Raw genomic sequence first — 18302 nt, forward strand, 5'->3', positions numbered from 1 at the left:
TTTAATTCCCAAAGTTATCCAGTAATTTATCCAAGAGAATGACCCTGGTTCTCCAAATCTCTGCCCACTTGTGTTGGCATTTTTTTCACTGTAAAGTCAGTGAAACCTGCTGCTTTAGACCCATTGGTAACTTCTGAACAAGATGCCTAAGTGTGCATAGCACTATGAGCGTGCTCCAAGATAGTGCCTGTCCCAGAGAGACTGCAACCTGTGCGTATGAATCAGACTACAGATGGGGGAAACAAAGCGCTGTTAGCTCACTTCCCCAAGTGCGGCATGATCCCGCCAGCCTTTTATGATGCAGAGAACCATGGAGCAGGCTTGCCAGCCTCTGGTTCCAGCGTCAAGCCCCGCTCTGCAACCTTGCCACTTAAAGGCTGGATTTTTTTTCTGCGTGAGTGGCCAATTCTCTGAGTTGTTTGGCTGGGGAGCCCGGGCTCTTTCCCCAGGGTGACACTTCTTCCCCTCCAGGTGAGGTTGGTAGCACAGAGACCTGCCTTCCTCTGCAGCTTCCAGGGAAGGGAGGACACACACATTACTGACCAGAGGCCCAGAGCCAGCCAGGGCTGCCCTCGGATAGCGGCTGTGCCTGCATGGACCTGCTGGACTGCAGTTCTGCACTCCCAGGTCTCATCCCCCAATATCAAGCCTGAGAACCCTTCAGGGAGCACGGCAGCTCTCCTCTGCTCTCTGCTTCTGGATGTCCCTGCCAGGCTGAAACAGAAGCCGCATGTGACTTTTTAGGAAGGAAAAGACACCATGTAATTATAACCAGCCAGATAACCTACTTACTACCCACAACATTAAAACTGGAAAACCTAATACTAGACCATCTTTTATATATTTAATGCAAACATTTTAGATGAACACAGATGACCTTTCTAGAACAGTAGTGTCTTCTTAATGTGAAGGTATTAAAAGAGCATGTGGAATATATATATTTCCAAGGAACAAAGGGAGGGCAGGGAAGAGGGGCGGTATACATGCTTAACTCTCACCCTGCTATGATGACAGAAATGTGGTAGCACTTTCAGGTGGGGGGATAGAGATCTAACCTAAGAGGTGGTCTAATAAAAAGTGGCAGAGCATCCTAGCTTATATAATAGCACTGCCAATGAGTTGTCTCTGAATTTGCCCTCAACACAGATGTGTTACTGTAGCCATTAGAGAGGTCCAGCACTGATCAAAATCCCTGTGCTACATGCTGTACAAATACTTCAAATATAAAGCTTTATTTTTTAAATAAAGGGGCACAAGCCAAGATTCAACCCCCACAATTTGAGGCACTTTCAGACTGAGTGCAGCTGCCTTGTGCTCCATCTAGACAGTGTAGAAAGGGTCACTTCCAGAGGATACTCCTGATTTTACGTCTGCTGATGTGGCCCGTGCTGGTGTCTTCCCACTGACTATAGCAAGAGCGTCAGGCAGCTGCGCTCCTCATTTTGGCCCCTCAGTTAAATTCCCAAGGCTAATTGTGAAGCATCTGGACCTTATACAATCAAAGGCAGCAGGGGACTACTACAGGCTGATAGATTACTGGTACACAAGGAAAGAGCAAAGTTTTGCTTCTACCTTTTTTAGAACGAATGGAACATCACTTTCTTAATCATTGCTTTTGTAGTCAACACCTAGCATGCACATGTGAATGCCAATGGTTCACGTTTTCTTGATTTATACAACCTATACTGAGAGCCATAAATGTTAAAGATTTTGACGGACTGAAAAAGAAGCTCCAAAATAAAGAAGATGAATACCATTTTTAGGTACATTTTGGATGCTGGTATGAATATCTGTTTTATCACCCAGTTTAACAGGCCAGGTAATTGCAGCCCCTTATCCCTGTATCGAGCCTATGTCTTGTACTTGGCTGCCTCATATCCTTCAGAAAAGCACCCTTTCTTGATCTGAAGACTTGAAGAACTGAAGAGAGGCATTTCCATAGCACTGCATCCCAGCAATGAACCACCATTACTCAGGAACAGTTGTTTTTTTCACCTAACTTCACTTTGCCTTTTTTTCCTCTTATCCATTGGTTTATGATAGAAGTTGTTAGTGGTTTTTCTTCTTTTTCTATTATTGTGAACTGACAACGTTTTCCAGTGAGAGCCATTTGGAAATTTTATATACGTGGACTGCTATTAACTATAAACAACCTTGATCTTTTAGTCATCCCTTGTGAATCACTGTTGAAGGTGTTTAGTAGACCTCCTACCTTTTCCTTTGGCACCCTTAACAGCTGGCTGCAAATAAGTTTTCTAAAAGTCCTGTTAGAAAAAGAGGTTTGTTTGAGGTTTTTTTCCCCTTATGAAGATGCTTATACAGCTCAAAATTAGTACCTCTTAGTCTAACAGGGCTGATCTTCGTAAATATCTTAGTGATTTTTTTTATTCCTYTTTTCACCTTCTCCCAATATCCAGTGTTTTTGAAAAAATGTGGATGAAGGAAACAGCTTATGCTAACACTGGCCTCACTAGTTCTACTCTGCTACTTACTTCTCCCTTTTTTTAAATATACAGTTGAACTAGCTCTTTGGGCCATAGCATGAGATGTTGGGAGACAATTTTCAGTTGCTTATCCATGGGTGATCTCTAACTCCTTTCTAGGATCCAGTCTCCCACTCTACCAGGAATATCTGCTATTCCTCATTCATGGGCATGCATTGGCATATGTACCCTTAGCTGAGCTGGTCTCTGTTGACTTCAGCCATCACATTATGCCACTATACTCCTTCTAGAATAAGAATCATCAAGATTTAACATCTTTCTGTTGATTCACATCTAGGTGGTACACGATGTAGCCCTGAGAACAGATGGCTGAATTCACATATACTGAAGTACACAGTGCTACACTGATTTCTTAATCTCATTCAGAATAAATGGCTTGTATATGAACAGATTCCCCAAGTTGTCAGAGCGTCATAAACAAACTAGTTTACTAATTGCAACCAGCCATATCCATGCAAAGTTGTCCAGAAAGGATTTATAGGCTGTTTTGCCTTGCAGAACCTCTTCGTGCTACGCAACGGAGATGGGAAAAAGAGCCCCTGCCTCAATGCTTAGCTCCCCAGTCTGAGGTGCCAGGCTGGCATGATTTTTACTTCTAAACTGAGCACGTTTCACCTGATGTCATTAATAAACCATAAGTAGAAAACCTTGTGGAGCCACATTTCACAACACTTTAAGTGCTAATACTTTTAATTCAGACTTTTTCCTATGGTATTTTTTTACCTGTTCTATCATTTTTTCACACTGCCCACACTGACCATGAGGTTTGTTGTAGTAGCAGGAAACAGTTTTCTTCCTTCTTGTTATGGTCAGCAGCCTTTGCAGGTAACTAAAAGGAGTTTTGGTAGTGCCAACAGCCCTTGCAGGTAATTTAACTAAAAGAAGTTTTGGTAGCACCTTACACCTTCACCCAGAGCACAAGGCATTTACTTTGTGTAGTGTCTGCACATAACCAGTGCACAGGACAAACAGGCACTATTGTATTACCCGTAAATTTATACAGCTTGATCTATTCAGTCAGTTGGCTGAATAAGCTGAGCTACAGTAATCAATTCGTACTCCACTGGAGGATCTCCACTGTAGATGCACAAAGTGCCCTTTATGTGGCCCTTGGGTTTCCAGTGACTATGTAAGTCCTTTTGGTATGCCAGTCCTCTTAAACTGGCTTCAGGGTATGAAAGAAAAACTGAAACTAAGAGCAAATTAGGCTCATCTGATGACCTTTTATTTGACCTCCTATCTAAGGGATGAATCAGGACCATTAATGGACCTATCAGAAAGCTTCCAGCTTTACACAAGATTAAAATCAGGAAAAAATTGTCTAGTTTCAAACATCTGAATTTTTTTCCTCACAAATCTTGCTTTGATGACTTCCTTACATTCAGCAGCATATTTTTGTCTGGAATAAAGGAATGTTTATATTAGAACATTACAAGCATTTGCGGAAAAGATGTTTCTGTATTGCTAAATATTTACCACGATGGTATTTTTGTCTTCTCCAAACTGCAGATGTTTTTCTTAGTAAATGTGTCTGTTTTATAACTTTGAGCATGTTTTTTCTCTACTCCTTTGTCCATATTAATACAATCATCTGTCAAAAACAGGTTAAGACCCTAACCAAAGTCTTGCTCTTTATTTTCAATTGCCTTTGTTTTAACTTCTTGAAGTGTTTCCAGAGCGATCCCGAGGCCACTGTGTTGCTTTGTTAGCAAACTGCAGAAATAACATGCTTGTTAGGATCTCTGAAAATGTCAACTATGTGCACTTTTTCATTATTATTTGAAATCATGCAGCRATCTGGACCTTGAAGTATCCTAGGTCTTTTCCTTTCCTCTTTCTCCTTCCCCCACTCCCAAGAGGCAGCTAYTCATCTTCATTAGCCACTTCTGTTAGCTTGCTGCCAACTGAGACCAGAAAACTAGCTGCATCAGTCTTGCATGGCAATTCAGGAATTAGAATCCACAGTCCTTGGGTGCAGGAGGTTAATGCACTAATAAAGATTGTACCTTGATTAACCACATCATCTCAGCTTGCCCAGGCAAGGCTGCTTTTCAGACAGTTTGTCATATCATATGGCCCAATGCATTCATTTGAAAACCGAACTTCCTAACTAAAAACTGATATTCAATACGGGGACCAAAGGAGCAATTTTGTCCATCTTTTTCATTTCGGTGAAGAATGTCTAAAAGTTTTTAGAGCGACCCTCTAAATTCTGTTTTATGATTTACCTGTACATGGTACATTTTCTTTCTTTCCTGATAGCTAGAGATAAGAAATCTTTCTGGCTTAAACTCTGCTATGAGAGAGCATGGCACAGGTTATACTCTAGTTAACACTTGCTCTTAGAATAAAACTGCATTTCTCTTAGGCATCCATAGCTTCTTTTGGGCTTATCAATTCATTTGGTCCCCCAAAAATGAAAAAAAAATTGCAAGATTCTTAGTTAAAGGATTATAATCATACAGTGAAAGACCTAAATAAATCAGTTTGGTAAGTGAGCAGCCGTCGCATTCTTTTACATTTGTCAGTCCTGGACTGTGGGACCTTAACTAAATGTTGCAGGTGATTTGCAGGACAGTTCCAGTAAAGCGGAGATAACACATTCCAAACAGAAGTTTCGTGTACTGGCATTTGCGATTTGCTAGAGAGTGAACTGATCCACAGATCATGTTACAAATGTTCATGATTTGGAATGGTTTAGTTCTGTAGATACCAAACATCTGGAGATTTAATGCTGAACACATTCTTTAATGCTGCAGTCTGCAAAATCTATGACCTTCTCCCTTTCCAAGGGCCTAATTTCTGTCTCTTTTTCTTTCCTTCTCCCCCACTTGTGTGCACCCACACACACACACACACACACTCTCTCCTTTTTATATCCAGTAATTTCAGCTGATGCCCATCAGTGCAAGTCTGAAGGACCAAGCACAACACAAATGACACAGTCACAAGCTACATAACTTTTTTATTTCTTTGCTTAAAACAAAAAAATCTTTGAAAAGGACTCTCCCCTGGATTGTCATGTATCTTTGGATATTATACTGATGAAGCCTACTGAAAGAAATTCACACTACAGAAAGTAACAGGGAACTTGAAGGGTCTTGGGACTGGAGCCAAAGGGGAAATGTGGTAGAATTTGTTTTGTGGCAGATTGCTACGGAAAAAAGTGACTCCTAGAAATCATTTTGGTGTGGTGTACCACTAGCAGGAATGAAAGAGACCGAAGAACTGCTGATGGGCTGAGGTTCAGTGCTGGACTGGCACCCAGCTCGGCATAGATGTCGTAAGGGCTATTTCCTACTCCCTGACTGTGAGGTCTTAGTAGTTCCCTTATTTCACCCTTCAGTTAGTGGGTGGATGACACTATGTTTGTCAATTTTAGTAAGCATTTGACATCCTATGTGATATAAATATTAGCTATAAATTAAAACCTGCCTAAATAAGTGAATGGAAAGGAAGTAGAACAGAAAACAACAGAAGGTGAAAAATGGCAAGATATTTTGTTGAGTAGCAGTGGTTCTATTTAACACATTACCAGAAGGATAATGACAAAGTAAAAGGTGCTTGAATAGAAAGAAGAAAACGATCAGGAGATCAAAAAAACCTGGAGGACTTATGAGGAAGAAGAAAAGGGGGTAAGCAGATGCAGTTTGGTTAAGTGACAGCTTAAGGGAACTAGAGGAAACAGCCTTATCTAGCTATCTTACAGGTGTGCATGTGAATTTTGGGTTAGAAATGTTGCAGCATTAGCAGACACTAGTGGAATCAATTTTTAAAAATGAAAATTTGCACTTCATATGATGGAAATTTTATCACGGTGAAATGCTGTCAGCTTGAAAATAGTTTCCAAAAGTTTCAGTGTCAGACTCTTTGCTTTGGATGTTTGACACAAAAATCATAGCCATGTTGTCAGCTAGTGTCAGTGTAGTTTTGCTGAACTGAAATGGATCTTTTCCAGCTGACAGCAGTTAAAGAGCTACTCTCTTGTGTTAAAAAAAACCCAAAAACCTATTTTATGAGGACAGGAGACTAACTGGATTAGAGGTTCTCAAGCTGTATCCTGTGATCACTTGCTAAAGGGTCTTGGAAAGCTTGCTGTTCACTTTGTGTTGCCCCTGCTTCCAGCTGAAAAAAATATATTTAATGCTTCCCTAAAATATGCATTTTAGGGTAGGTGACAATAGAGAGCTTCTATAGTCCCTATGAGCTAATTGAGAGAGTTTTTGCAAAGGAAAATTGTCTCACCAATCTCCTATGTTTCCTGGGACATGTCAGTAGAGTAGTGGATGAGGGTAAGTAAGTTAAAATAATTTTCAAAATGTGTTTGACAGGGTCCTTTATAAGATGCTACACATTTTTTAAGTCATCCACTATGAGAGACAAAATATTATGAATCAAAAATTGGCTAGACGAGCAAAAGCAAAGAGGAGGATTAAAAATCAGTTTTATTAATGATCCAGTGATAAGTTTTGATTGCGGCAGCAAATGAACAACAAGGTTAATAAACATGGCTAGAATTTAAATCTAAATGAGACTGAATTCACTACTTTTTTTTTAATTACAATTTTTCTGAATCAGTTCAACCATTACGAGTATCATACGCCACACAATAAGATTGATGACACTAAACAAATAGCATTGCCTTAAGTCTAGAGCGAATACTATTATTTACCTCTGCATGGTACTTTTCCTGAAAAATTACCTACAAGCTAGGGTTAAAAGCCCCAAACAAAACACTGCCAAGCACTCATTAATCCACAAGAAATGTCTTGTTATTTAATTGTTGCTGCAGAAACTAAGTTTGGACCAAGGATACGCAATACTATAGATCTCTTTATCTGAAGGTTTTGTCTCCAGTAAGAAGAAGAGCCAAGTTTGTGTGTTGACTAAGATTAACTAGACTTGGACCTTTATAACTTGCAGAACTGGACATTTATATTTAACTGCTGAAAACTGATTTCCTACAAGCAGAAACAAACTTGGTTGTAGGATTGCAATACGCGTGTGAAGAAAACGTGTCATTGCCACCACCATGAAGACCTCAATTTGAAACAACAGAGCTGTAACCCTTGCAAAGAGAAGCAATTGTCAAAAAAAAAAGGGGGCGGCGGTCAGAAGTCTACTGCAACCTAGGTGGCACACTGCAATTCAGGTGTATTTTCTCCCAGAGCCGTTAGCCCACAAGGGACAGAAAAGGTGACCATCAAGCTCGCTGCCTGTAATGCGTAGGTCAGCGGCAGGTGTTCAGCGTGAGTCCAGCCGAGCCTCTCGTTTCCCTCACCCAGTGCCAATGTCCCTCATCCAGTGAGCGACTGGGTTTTGCCCAGTGAGAAATCTCTGCTGCTCTCTCCCTGCCCACCTCATTTCCATGAAAGCAATGCCGGCCCCAAAGAGGCTTCCCGCGCCATCTAAGCAGCCGTTTGGGTTAGACATCTGGCCACAGGAGGTGGCGGACAATTGCAGTCAGCTCAAATAAACTGGCCCAAAGTTAAGCACACATGTGCTTGTGCACGTGTATTTTTAAATGGTCTAATCAGGGCTTCATTCGGATCTAGAAATCTTTGATTTTCCCACTTCTGGACCCCAAATGATTTCTTAGTGGTTGGTTTCATTAACATTTTTTAGGACTTTTAAGTTAACAACCAAACTGGGAGAAAAATCTGTATTGCTTTAAAATTAGACCATTATCTTGTAATGGCTGGTACATTATCTGGTACTGGATGTTTCAGAATTATTTTTCATTCAATTTATGATACAAAAATCCCTGCTTTTTTCTCCTTCTGATTCCAGAAATCTTTTGTGTCAATAAAATTGGTGTTCTAACACCAATTTCAAAGTGCAGAGATCTTAATTACATGTTAATTATTAGTGGCTTTCACCAGGGCATTCAAAACATTCTTTTCAGTCCTGTGGGTATTTTGTGCCAAAACTGCCAATCCCCAAAACCAAGGATAGATAAGTTAGCTGACCAGAAGAGATAGAAGCTGCGCATGAGATTTTATTTCAACAATAAAAATTGAGGCCTTTCTGGTTAGTCAGTCAGTTAGTTGGGTAGGTAGTTACCCTTTGAGCTTACATTTTCAAACAAATTTCACACTACATACTAAAAAGAGATCATATGTCACTGCTAGTGCTTTTAATCTGTATAAAATGTCTTCAGACAGAGTCTAAAATCACAAGAGCTGGCAACACCAGGCCATATTCTAGATTTCTTTCTGCTTGCCCCTGACCTTGCAAAGTGTTGACACTAGCTGGACACCTAAATCCTTTTTCCTGTTTTTGAGATTCTGTTCTTGGCAGCCAGAAGGAGACTGTGCACACAGTTTAATGTTTCTCTTTTGGAAAAATATTTTATTGCCTTTAAAACTTACCACTACTCAGCAGTGAAGAGCTGTAGTTTGGGGAAAGGAGTATTTTTCATATAAGTTTTCTCACATTTTATTTATTGTTTTCTAATTCTAGTTCATTTTTAAACTGTCTGAATTCTAAATGGTAGTGATAAATACACTATATGATCACAATTCAAAGTATTATTCCAGTAAATTCATATTCAGAGAGGTGATAATTCTTGATAAAGGCAATTATTAACCCTGGTAAATATCAGTGGTCTTACTAAATCTTTGTGTCAGAAAGGGTTACATCAAATTTAAATTATGTAGAGAGCTTTATTATACACCACAACTCAAAGTACAAATGGAAAAGAGAAACTAGCTGAAAAAAAAGACCATTAAGGCCATTTTTCATTGAAGTGTGGATGAGAAATAATCTTGGAGAAAATAAGAAATGAAAGATTTTTGACATGTCAAAAAAAAAAGGTCACCGCTATTTTTAATCAGCACTGTAGTCCTTTCCATGGATGAAGGTATCTTTGTCAGACTTGGGCAGGCAAGGTAGGAGGAAAGAGCTCTCCTGTTGTAACAGATTGGTTTCTATATGGCATAGAGCACACTTCTTGGAAGATGTTTCCATAAAGGTGATGGTGGAGGTCAGCAATCATATAACCTGGAGGAACTGCTTCTTGGGCAAATGGAAATCATAAGTACTGATTAGCATATTTTAGACACAGGATATCTTTAGGTCAAAGCCACCAGAAGCTCCCAGTCTGGCTGGCCTGATCCTTCAATTGACAGAACTGAAATAAAGCATTACTCTTCAAAAGAAAGGGCCACGTAGCTCATTCTTATGCATAGTTTTGGGCTCAGCACCCCATCTTGTAGAGAAAAGCACTTAGCTTCTTCAGGAAAGAGGTTTCACAGGTGGAAACACTTTTAGTCTGTATGCACAACATCCCATTGTCGAGAAAGTAAAAAAATTGGTCAAGTGATGCAGTAGATGAGAAAACTCTCCTTGTCTGGATCACGGTCTTAGGATTCAATGTCCATAGTGCAAATCTCCTTTCCATCAACTTACCATCATACACTCTTACTGTTGGAATATTTTTCCATGTGTAATTCATTGATCTTTTGAAAATGATAGCATGTGTGTCAGGTAGCAGAAGGACTGCTTCCTTTCAAATGTCAAATGGCCTGTGTTTGGTTGCCTGTGTTTAAAGAACTTACTGTATATTAAAGATTACTATGTACTGCTGTAGTTGGCACTTATCAGATAAGCGAGTCATAAGATGAACAATCTGCCTGAAAGAACTGAAAAGCAAAGCAATTCTGATACTGAAACTGCAAACCAGATGATGCTCTGATTAGAGGCACCCACGTAAATTACAGAAGTATAATAAAACATGTAACTTTTTAGCCTCAAATAAAATAAAAGAATGCAGTTTTTATTAGGAAATAAACTGTTTATCAAGAACACTTTGGAGGTGACATTTATTACTAATAAACTATGTCGAAAGGGCTGATCCTTTCATTGGCAGAACACCTGGAGACTTTTGGCTTTGTAAAAAATGCCCCAGCTCAGTCCGTGCAGGGTCAGGAAGCATTTCCATCAGTACTAATGAAGGAGGGGCAAGAGATTCACATGCACCTTTTTCAGATAAAAAAATATCTCATCTATTTACAAAGAAATGAGTCATGGAAATACAGCTCCAGTATTATTCTGGGACTGACAATAGATCTCAGCACAGCTCCATGGACTATTACTGACAAACGATTCCACAGTCAGTTAATGATACAAAAAAAGTGGCAAAGCATCTGCCAGATAAACTCTTGATAGTGTCAGTGAGCCCGTAATAAGGCAGGATGTTGTTTGCTTTTCAGTTCTTGAAACTTATGGACTGACTCTTCAGAGCTGTCACACTCACATTCGTACTTATGTCACACTCATTACTTCTCATATTAATTGTGTTAGTTCTCGTGTGCCAAATATTATGGCTGTTGGTGCTGAACATGTCAGAAAAACATATCCAACCAATAACAGCCTACACTAGAGGTGAATATGAATGTTGTGTCTCAACAAACCATCTCTTATCCGAAGTGTTTAGTTTATACATGTCAGTTGGCCCCCACTCCCACTCCCGCCAAAGCAGCCTTGCTTTGGAGACCAAATCATTCAAGCTTGAAAAGCAACAGTGTGGCCTACCTGAAGGGGTGTCAAAAATGACTGCATACAGTCATTTAGCTAATAAAAAATGTCCTTCAAAAAAAAAAAAAAAAAGCCAATGAGGAGACAAAGGTGGAGTGCAGAACATCTTGTTTAGGGCTTGCCCTATGACCGTGTCCTGCAAGGCAGAAACAAGTAGCAGTTAGGAGCTCATTCAACTCCTTCGCAACAAAAAAAGTTATTTCAGRAACAAACATCTGAGCAAGTTCAGAGTTTTAAGCATTTATCATTCTGACCTGATCTGTGAAATGTATTTCGTGATTAGTCCGTAGTGCGCACCCCATTACTTGGTCATGAACTGAAATTTCTATTCCCACACTACAAAAAAAAATAACCTTCTGTTATTCTCACCAATGAGAATACACTGAGTGATTAAAATGTGGTTGCAGATTGTCAGAAAAATCAAACTTCTTGCACTTAAGATGCATTAACTATTCAGGAAAATGAAACGGTGCTTAAGAACTGCTCTCAAGAGTCCGTGATAAAAATCAATGTAGCTCATGTATTGTCTAGATTATATGTAAACTGGGCATTTCCTAGAAGCTGCAGTGACTTAAATATTTCGCTACCCAGACATTCATGCTACTGATATACTATTATTGTCTCCCATTCCATTGACTTTCTAAATACAGTTTACTGTACAATATTATTTTTCAGGAGATGACCCATTCTTGGCCTCCGCCACTGTCAGCTATTCATACACCAGGCAAGGTAGAGCAAAGCAAGTTTCCCTTCCCGAACAAGGTAAGACACACAATATAACATAGACTCGTGCCTCTCTCACCTCAGAATGTCCTACATGAGCTGTGACTAAGCCAGTGGTGGCCCTGCACTGAGACCTGTGCAGTGCCAATGAGCTTTTCCATGTGTGTGCCAGTATCCCCTGCCTCTCAGAGAGTCTACAGAGTCTTTTCGTGTGGGGAATAATTACAATTGAAAGGCCAAGAAACCTTTAAGGTTTGCCTATGGTAAAAGAGCTTATCCGTGGATGACATTGTCACAGTTTTGAAGCACCAGGGGTGTAAAGTGAAACATCTCTATCACATTATGACAGAAAAAAGAAGGAAATAGCTCACTGTTTGGTTGTGCATTGAAGACAATTGTTTGAGGATGGTGAGGGGGCTGGAGGCGTGTTATGTTAGACTAAGTCCAGCAGGAGATGGATCAGCAGCTCGCATGCAGGTGAAGAGGTCGGCTGTGCCTGACAGCAGTGAAGGGACACTTGAAGATCTGTGATTTCTACCATAGTTATCCCCACTGGACATGTTTGTGTGGCATGTGCGCAGGCATGTTTATGGGCAAGGTATGCACCTCTCAACATGTGTGTATGGCCATCATGGATGCAGTGCCTCAAAACTAAATGCATCGTGATAAATATAGCAATAGTAAAGCCGCAGCCTACAGGCCAAAGATATATGAATAATGGTTGATATTGACTTTCTCATTTTCYCTCTGCCTGTTCATCCATCTCTCTGGGAAATATTCTAGCAGGTCAAACTGTGGAGCCATTTAACAAGCCTTTTCCAGATAGTTTCCTTTTCTCTTACCAAAGTAGAATTTTCATTTATTTAAGCTTTGAATGGACAAGATTTCATATAATATAGATACATGCATTTGTACATATAACAACATCACAACTGTATTGTGTCACAGATCTGCATAATCGGAAATTAGAGTGCCATGTGTGAGATGGGGAAGGAGAAGTACCTAATGAAACTCACTTGAATCCTGGAAAAATCCCACATTCCTGGTCCTAAATCATGATAATGTTAGACACCAGAAATAATATTTATCTATTTTAAAATGTTTTAAAATAATTAAAAGGCATTTCTGTGGCCTCCTCTGAATCTGGACAGTCACATACTCAAGAAGACATCTGCTTTTCAGGCTCCAAAATGCAAAGAATATTTTCCTAATTTTTCAAACATGTTTCTAAAACACTCATAAACTAGCTATTTGCTTTTCACAAAGTGTGGTGTAAAACCTTTATTGGATCTCATAGGGGATGACTTCATAACTCTTAGGAAGCCCAGAGAAGCTATGTAGCTGTATCAGCTTCTCTTGTTAAAACCTGTGCACTGCACCAAACCGTGGTGGATTGCATGTTATTCACAGAAATGGGTCTGTCAGTCAGGTGGACGCTAAGGCCAGCAAAGAGGCTAAAAAGCTAAATTCAGGGCATTGGCTCCATCTTTTAGTTCCAAGCAGTGCATGGTACTGTGAACTCATTTTCAGTCTTTGTGGAAGTGTTAAGAGATCAGTTCAGTTCATTTGCAATGCCTCTTCCAGCCAGCTCCAGAGAAACAAGTAGGCTGCAATCCTTCTTTAACAGAAAAGAGCCTCCCAGGTGCCAGGATACTCAGGTTTTGGGAATGAGAAAAACAGGAGCTTGGAGGACTCCTGGCCTGTTGCAAGGATGCAAATCATTCTCACTTTTCTGTCTATAAAAACTGAGTATCAGCATCATTAATTCTTACACATACCAAACTACTTTTAACCTGCAGCTCAACTCATTAGTGATTTGACAGCTTGAAACTTGAAATTTATTAATTAGGCTATTAAAGTTGCAAAGGCCACAGCAACTATAGCCAGACTGGTTTTGAAATCAGTCTGGCAAAAAAAAGGTAAGTAACCAAGTTTCATACACCACAAACATAATAGACATACATATTTGAAAATTTGTGTGTGGATATGTGTGTTTATATGATTTTATGCTCTCTGCATGTGCGTGGAGGGGGTATGTGCATATGCTGTACATGTATATACAATTAGATCTTCATTAACACTGGATGTCTGCATTAATTCACAACAGTGGGAGGAAAGTCAGTGTCAAGAGTGAAATGTGTGGCAGCATCCAGCAGGTTCTACTGCACAACACTACTGGGAAAGTGCATTTAGGGAACTATCCTTTATGGAATAGAGGGCGTAAAGTTACATTTCATCCTTAACTTTGAATTTTCTTTCTCTGCGGAATTAATTTGTACTCTTGAATTCACTAGGAAGGGGCAATGACAGTCTCTTTATTTCTTGTTTTTCAAAGCTTAAGGATAATTGAATCAGTGTGTGATGTGAGAAGGGTGTATGTGCTTTCCTTTCTCCTATGTCACACTTTGTTATGTACAAATGATTAGGCATTATTTGATTGTAATTTTATTACAAACATCTTAATAAATAAACTTTAAATGAATAATTAAATTTGGTAAATAAGAGCTCGCTTGATACTTGTGTGAATGAGCTTTCATGTTCAGGCATTAATTCTCTACTCTTGTGTGGGAAAGAGACGCTGTTAATTCCGCTGCCTGAATTGCTCTCTTTCTTCATTTTTACCATGATTTTGTGTCTTGAAAGTTTGATCAGGTGTTTGATTTCTATTTACGTCTATGTGATATTATGGGGTCAGCCATCCTTTTTTAGCTGAGAATCAATTTATCCACTCCAGGAAAACCAGTGTCTTTTCACAAAAGTATTGAATGATTATTCTCAGTAGAAGCTTAGTCATGATATTAATGTTATCTTTTCAGTGGTCAATTCATTTACTTTTTCCTTTCTTGTTGATTTTAACAAGCTGGAGCAAATGCATTAGAAAAAAACTCCGAAAGTGAAATATTCACCTTTGCTTTTTGAGATACAGAAAGGCATATTTTTTCCTACCTCAGTGGGGGCATTCTCTATTTCACTGTAGCATTTTTATTTTAGCCTTTATTATTAAGGATAATTTGTTGAGAAACAAGACACTAATTTTAAAGAATCCATTAAAAGGAGAAATGAAAATGTAGCTCATATATTTTGCTGATGTCAAATCTGAGACTATGCAGACTCAATGGCAGAGGTAAGATATTGCACTATGAGTTCAGGTAGACAGTTTAAAGGGGAGGGTATATTTTTCCTGAAGTTGATGAAAATGTAGAAAATTGTGGGGTGCCTCAGCAGGGAGAGCGAGGAAACACCTGCAAATGGTGAGCAAGATCCTTGTTTTGCAGTTTCAAACACTTTTACAAACCTAAGGTTGTATTTGTCCAAATAATTCTATCCCCCAAAACAGAAAACAATCATATCATCTACAGATAGGTAAATTCGCTACTCTGAAAACTGAACTTGCTCTAATAGACTACTTTTCTTATTGGCAGTCTGGCTGGCTGCTAGAATAACATTCAAATTCAAGTGTATATGTCGCTACATCACTGATGCAAGCGGATCCTGACTTCTTAAGATTGTATTCAATCACCAGAAAAGGACAGGCTTTAATGTCTCTTCATCAGAAACAATCATAAAAGGCTGAGACAATCTGTCAAAAGTAGACAATTTCAAGTTATTGAGAAATTACTGTCATGATATGAGACATGGTACAGGTCTTTTACTACTATAAATGAAGGTATAAACTCTCAGGACTTGTCCAAAAATTCGATATCTCACTTTTCAGGCATGTAGGATGGCAGTCGATAGCAGATGTGTACTACAGCCATATAAATTACAGATCGAAGCCATGCAGCCCGGAGAGCCTTGACTTCAAAGCAGACAGTGCAGCTGGCAGGATTTGCCAGCCGGGCCCTAGAGATCTCAGCACCTTCAGTCCAGTCAACCTTCATTCAAAGGTGCCAAGAAACTCGTGGGGCCCTGAGCGCTCACGACATGTTTTTGCATGACTCAGCTGTAAAATATCCGCTTGGCTGGGCCAGAGCGTGATCGAGCTCTCTGGGGACTTCCTGTCCCCTTCTTTAAATCTGTACCTGAACCTACGGGCTCTGCTGAGCCAGCAAGAAAATTGTGCAGAGAGGGGTTAGAGGATGAGCAAAAGAGAAGAGAATTACCTGAAGCATTTTTTTCTGTGCTTTTCTGTTTTTGGGTTTTTTTTTTTTAATTTAAGAGCAACCTAAATTCTGAAGTCTCCTGGCTTAACTACCTTGAGGAAAGCTACAGACTTCTCAACTGCTTTTCCTCTTCAAAATGTAGCAGAAATCTACACATACCAGTTTTTGCCTGGAAGTAAAATGAATAAATATAAATGAATAAATATAAATAAAAATAAGAGCCTACGGTCTCTGGCTCTGCTTTTGGCTCCATACTCAGCCTCTGTGGACCAGCGATCTAGTCCAAGGTCCTATTCCTCACTAAAAATGAATGTGCATGTTGCAGAGGGGGGCTTGCCCCATCAGAGTAGTCTTTGCTGTATCCAAAACAGTATTCATGTGCATATTTATGTTATTCAGAAGCAGAGTTACATACGGGAAACCTTCCTGGCTGTCCTCTGTAACCCGCTGCACCGTGGGTTCAGCTTCTGGCACAGTGGAAGGCACTGTGCTGTTAATGTTTGCATTAAAAACCTTTAGGGGCACAGTAGAGGTACTCAAAATATTTCAGAGAAATAGCTGGACTGAAAATGGCCTATTCTGTGCTGATTTTATGGTAACTGAGATTCCAATTTTAGGTAGTGAAAGGAGCYGCTAACAACAAATAGAAATAATACAAAGTAGTGGATGTCTATCACTAATATGAGGCTAGTGGTCTGTAGCTTTTTACGTTCAAAGTTTAGAAGTTGCCCATCACTGGACAGAACTGCTTAAAATGAAGCAGATTTGAACATACCAAGTCAGGAGATTTAATGTGGGGCAGATTACCAGCAATGTTTTCTCAACAAGCTTCGCAAAACACCTAATATTTCTATGAGGTAAAATTACAAAATCACAAATATTAGGTTCATCACCAGGGACCAGACTGAGATACACAGGATATAGTTGAAGGCCAGGTGTTTCCTGATAAGATTTTTATGTCATCCTAATATTTCAATATCTACAGTAGCATTCTTTTTTTTTCTTCAGAAAAGGGAAAATAAGTAGGTTTACTTGATTGTTTTCCTTGTAGTTTCTTTTTTTAATTATCTTTTTGTTATATTTGCATTTTTTTATTTATAGGCTTCTTTTACATATTTATGAATGCAAACAAATTCTGTGAGTAAAATATGTGAGCAATTATATGTGAAGAAAAAAATGGTCTAATTTATTATACCACATTCATTAATATTGTAGTTTTGATACAAGGCTGACCTCGTAACCTCGGGGAGCCGGAACTAAAGTCTGTATTTCCATTCTCCAGTGCTGTGGATATCAACATGTGAAAAGAAAAGATCAGCTGTGCTACTACCTCAAGAATCCAATGGCCCATGAAACAATATTGGTCTTCCTTCTGTCTTCTCATCTAAACTTCTAGAAAATAATAGACCAGTTTTGGCTGATCAATAAATGAATAGTGAGCAGGAAACTGGTAATGACTATACAAGGAATTGCACCATTAAAGGGTTGTCATGAAATTAGTTTACAAGCCTTAGAATTAATGCATTTTCAAAGAAATATTGGATTTATTCTTGCAATTGAAAATGACTTTTAAACTGAATGAACAATTAACAATGCCGTTTGTATTGTTAAGGTAATGTTCAAGTAAGTATTATAGTTAAAATTCCCATTAAAATAACACACTGTACTCTTTTTTGTTATTATTGTAGGAGTCACAACAGGGATCTACAGGACACAGCAATACAAGTACGTAGTACCTTATTTTACAGCTGCATTTAGTGAGATGTTGACAATAATTATGAAAACCAAGTGAATGACAGAGTAAGGAACCAGTAGTAGACTGGGAGGGTGCAGAGTCTCAGCAGGCAGTACCTAGTCTTGGCCAAATGGGGAGAACTGAATTCAAGAGTGACCATGAAAATATCAGTTTCTTTGCGGACTGGGAAGAACAAAAACAATTCATTTCATTATGTATAATCCTGCCTTCGATGAGACAGATTGAAAGGGGGAAAAAGTGGCTTTTCTAAAATTCCAGGAAAGAGCTGACCTAGTTGCATGAGTGTGAGCACTGCCACATCCAGACTGCCATAAAATTCTGCAAAAACACTTGCTATCATTTATCTTTTTTAGCCAATGGTATACTTTGTGACTATTACACTGTAGATAATTCCTGCCAAACTAATGGCAAATAATGCCTCAAAAGCCATGTGACTGTGGGTCTTTTCTGGCTTGTAGTGTGGGAAGCATGGTGGTGGGTGCTTGTATAGCTCCTGGTTCGGGCCTCTCRGCAGGCTCCAATGCACAAATCATGGTGCACATCAGCAGCACATTAATTACATTTAGTTATGGTAAAAAACTTAGCAGCTGTATTGAACAGGAGAGAATGAAATGTCCTGTGAAACAAAGTATTAATCCTCTCCCCTGACACCTCTGACTGTTGTTAATGTTGTCTTGC

General features: G+C 39.3%; 1 protein-coding gene across 1 annotated transcript in view; it reads left to right on the forward strand.

Moving 5' to 3' along the window:
• Positions 1-18302, forward strand: part of AFF3 (AF4/FMR2 family member 3) — a 371463-nt gene that overhangs the window by 225260 nt on the left and 127901 nt on the right. The window contains exons 6-7 of the mRNA XM_026066422.1: positions 11718-11804; positions 17557-17593. Of these exons, the coding sequence (XP_025922207.1) occupies positions 11718-11804; positions 17557-17593 (124 nt within the window). The remainder of the gene's footprint in view (positions 1-11717; positions 11805-17556; positions 17594-18302) is intronic.

Source organism: Apteryx rowi, unplaced genomic scaffold (assembly GCF_003343035.1).
Source record: "Apteryx rowi isolate R43461 unplaced genomic scaffold, aptRow1 scaffold_103, whole genome shotgun sequence".
In the NCBI taxonomy this organism is placed as follows: Eukaryota; Metazoa; Chordata; class Aves; order Apterygiformes; family Apterygidae; genus Apteryx; species Apteryx rowi.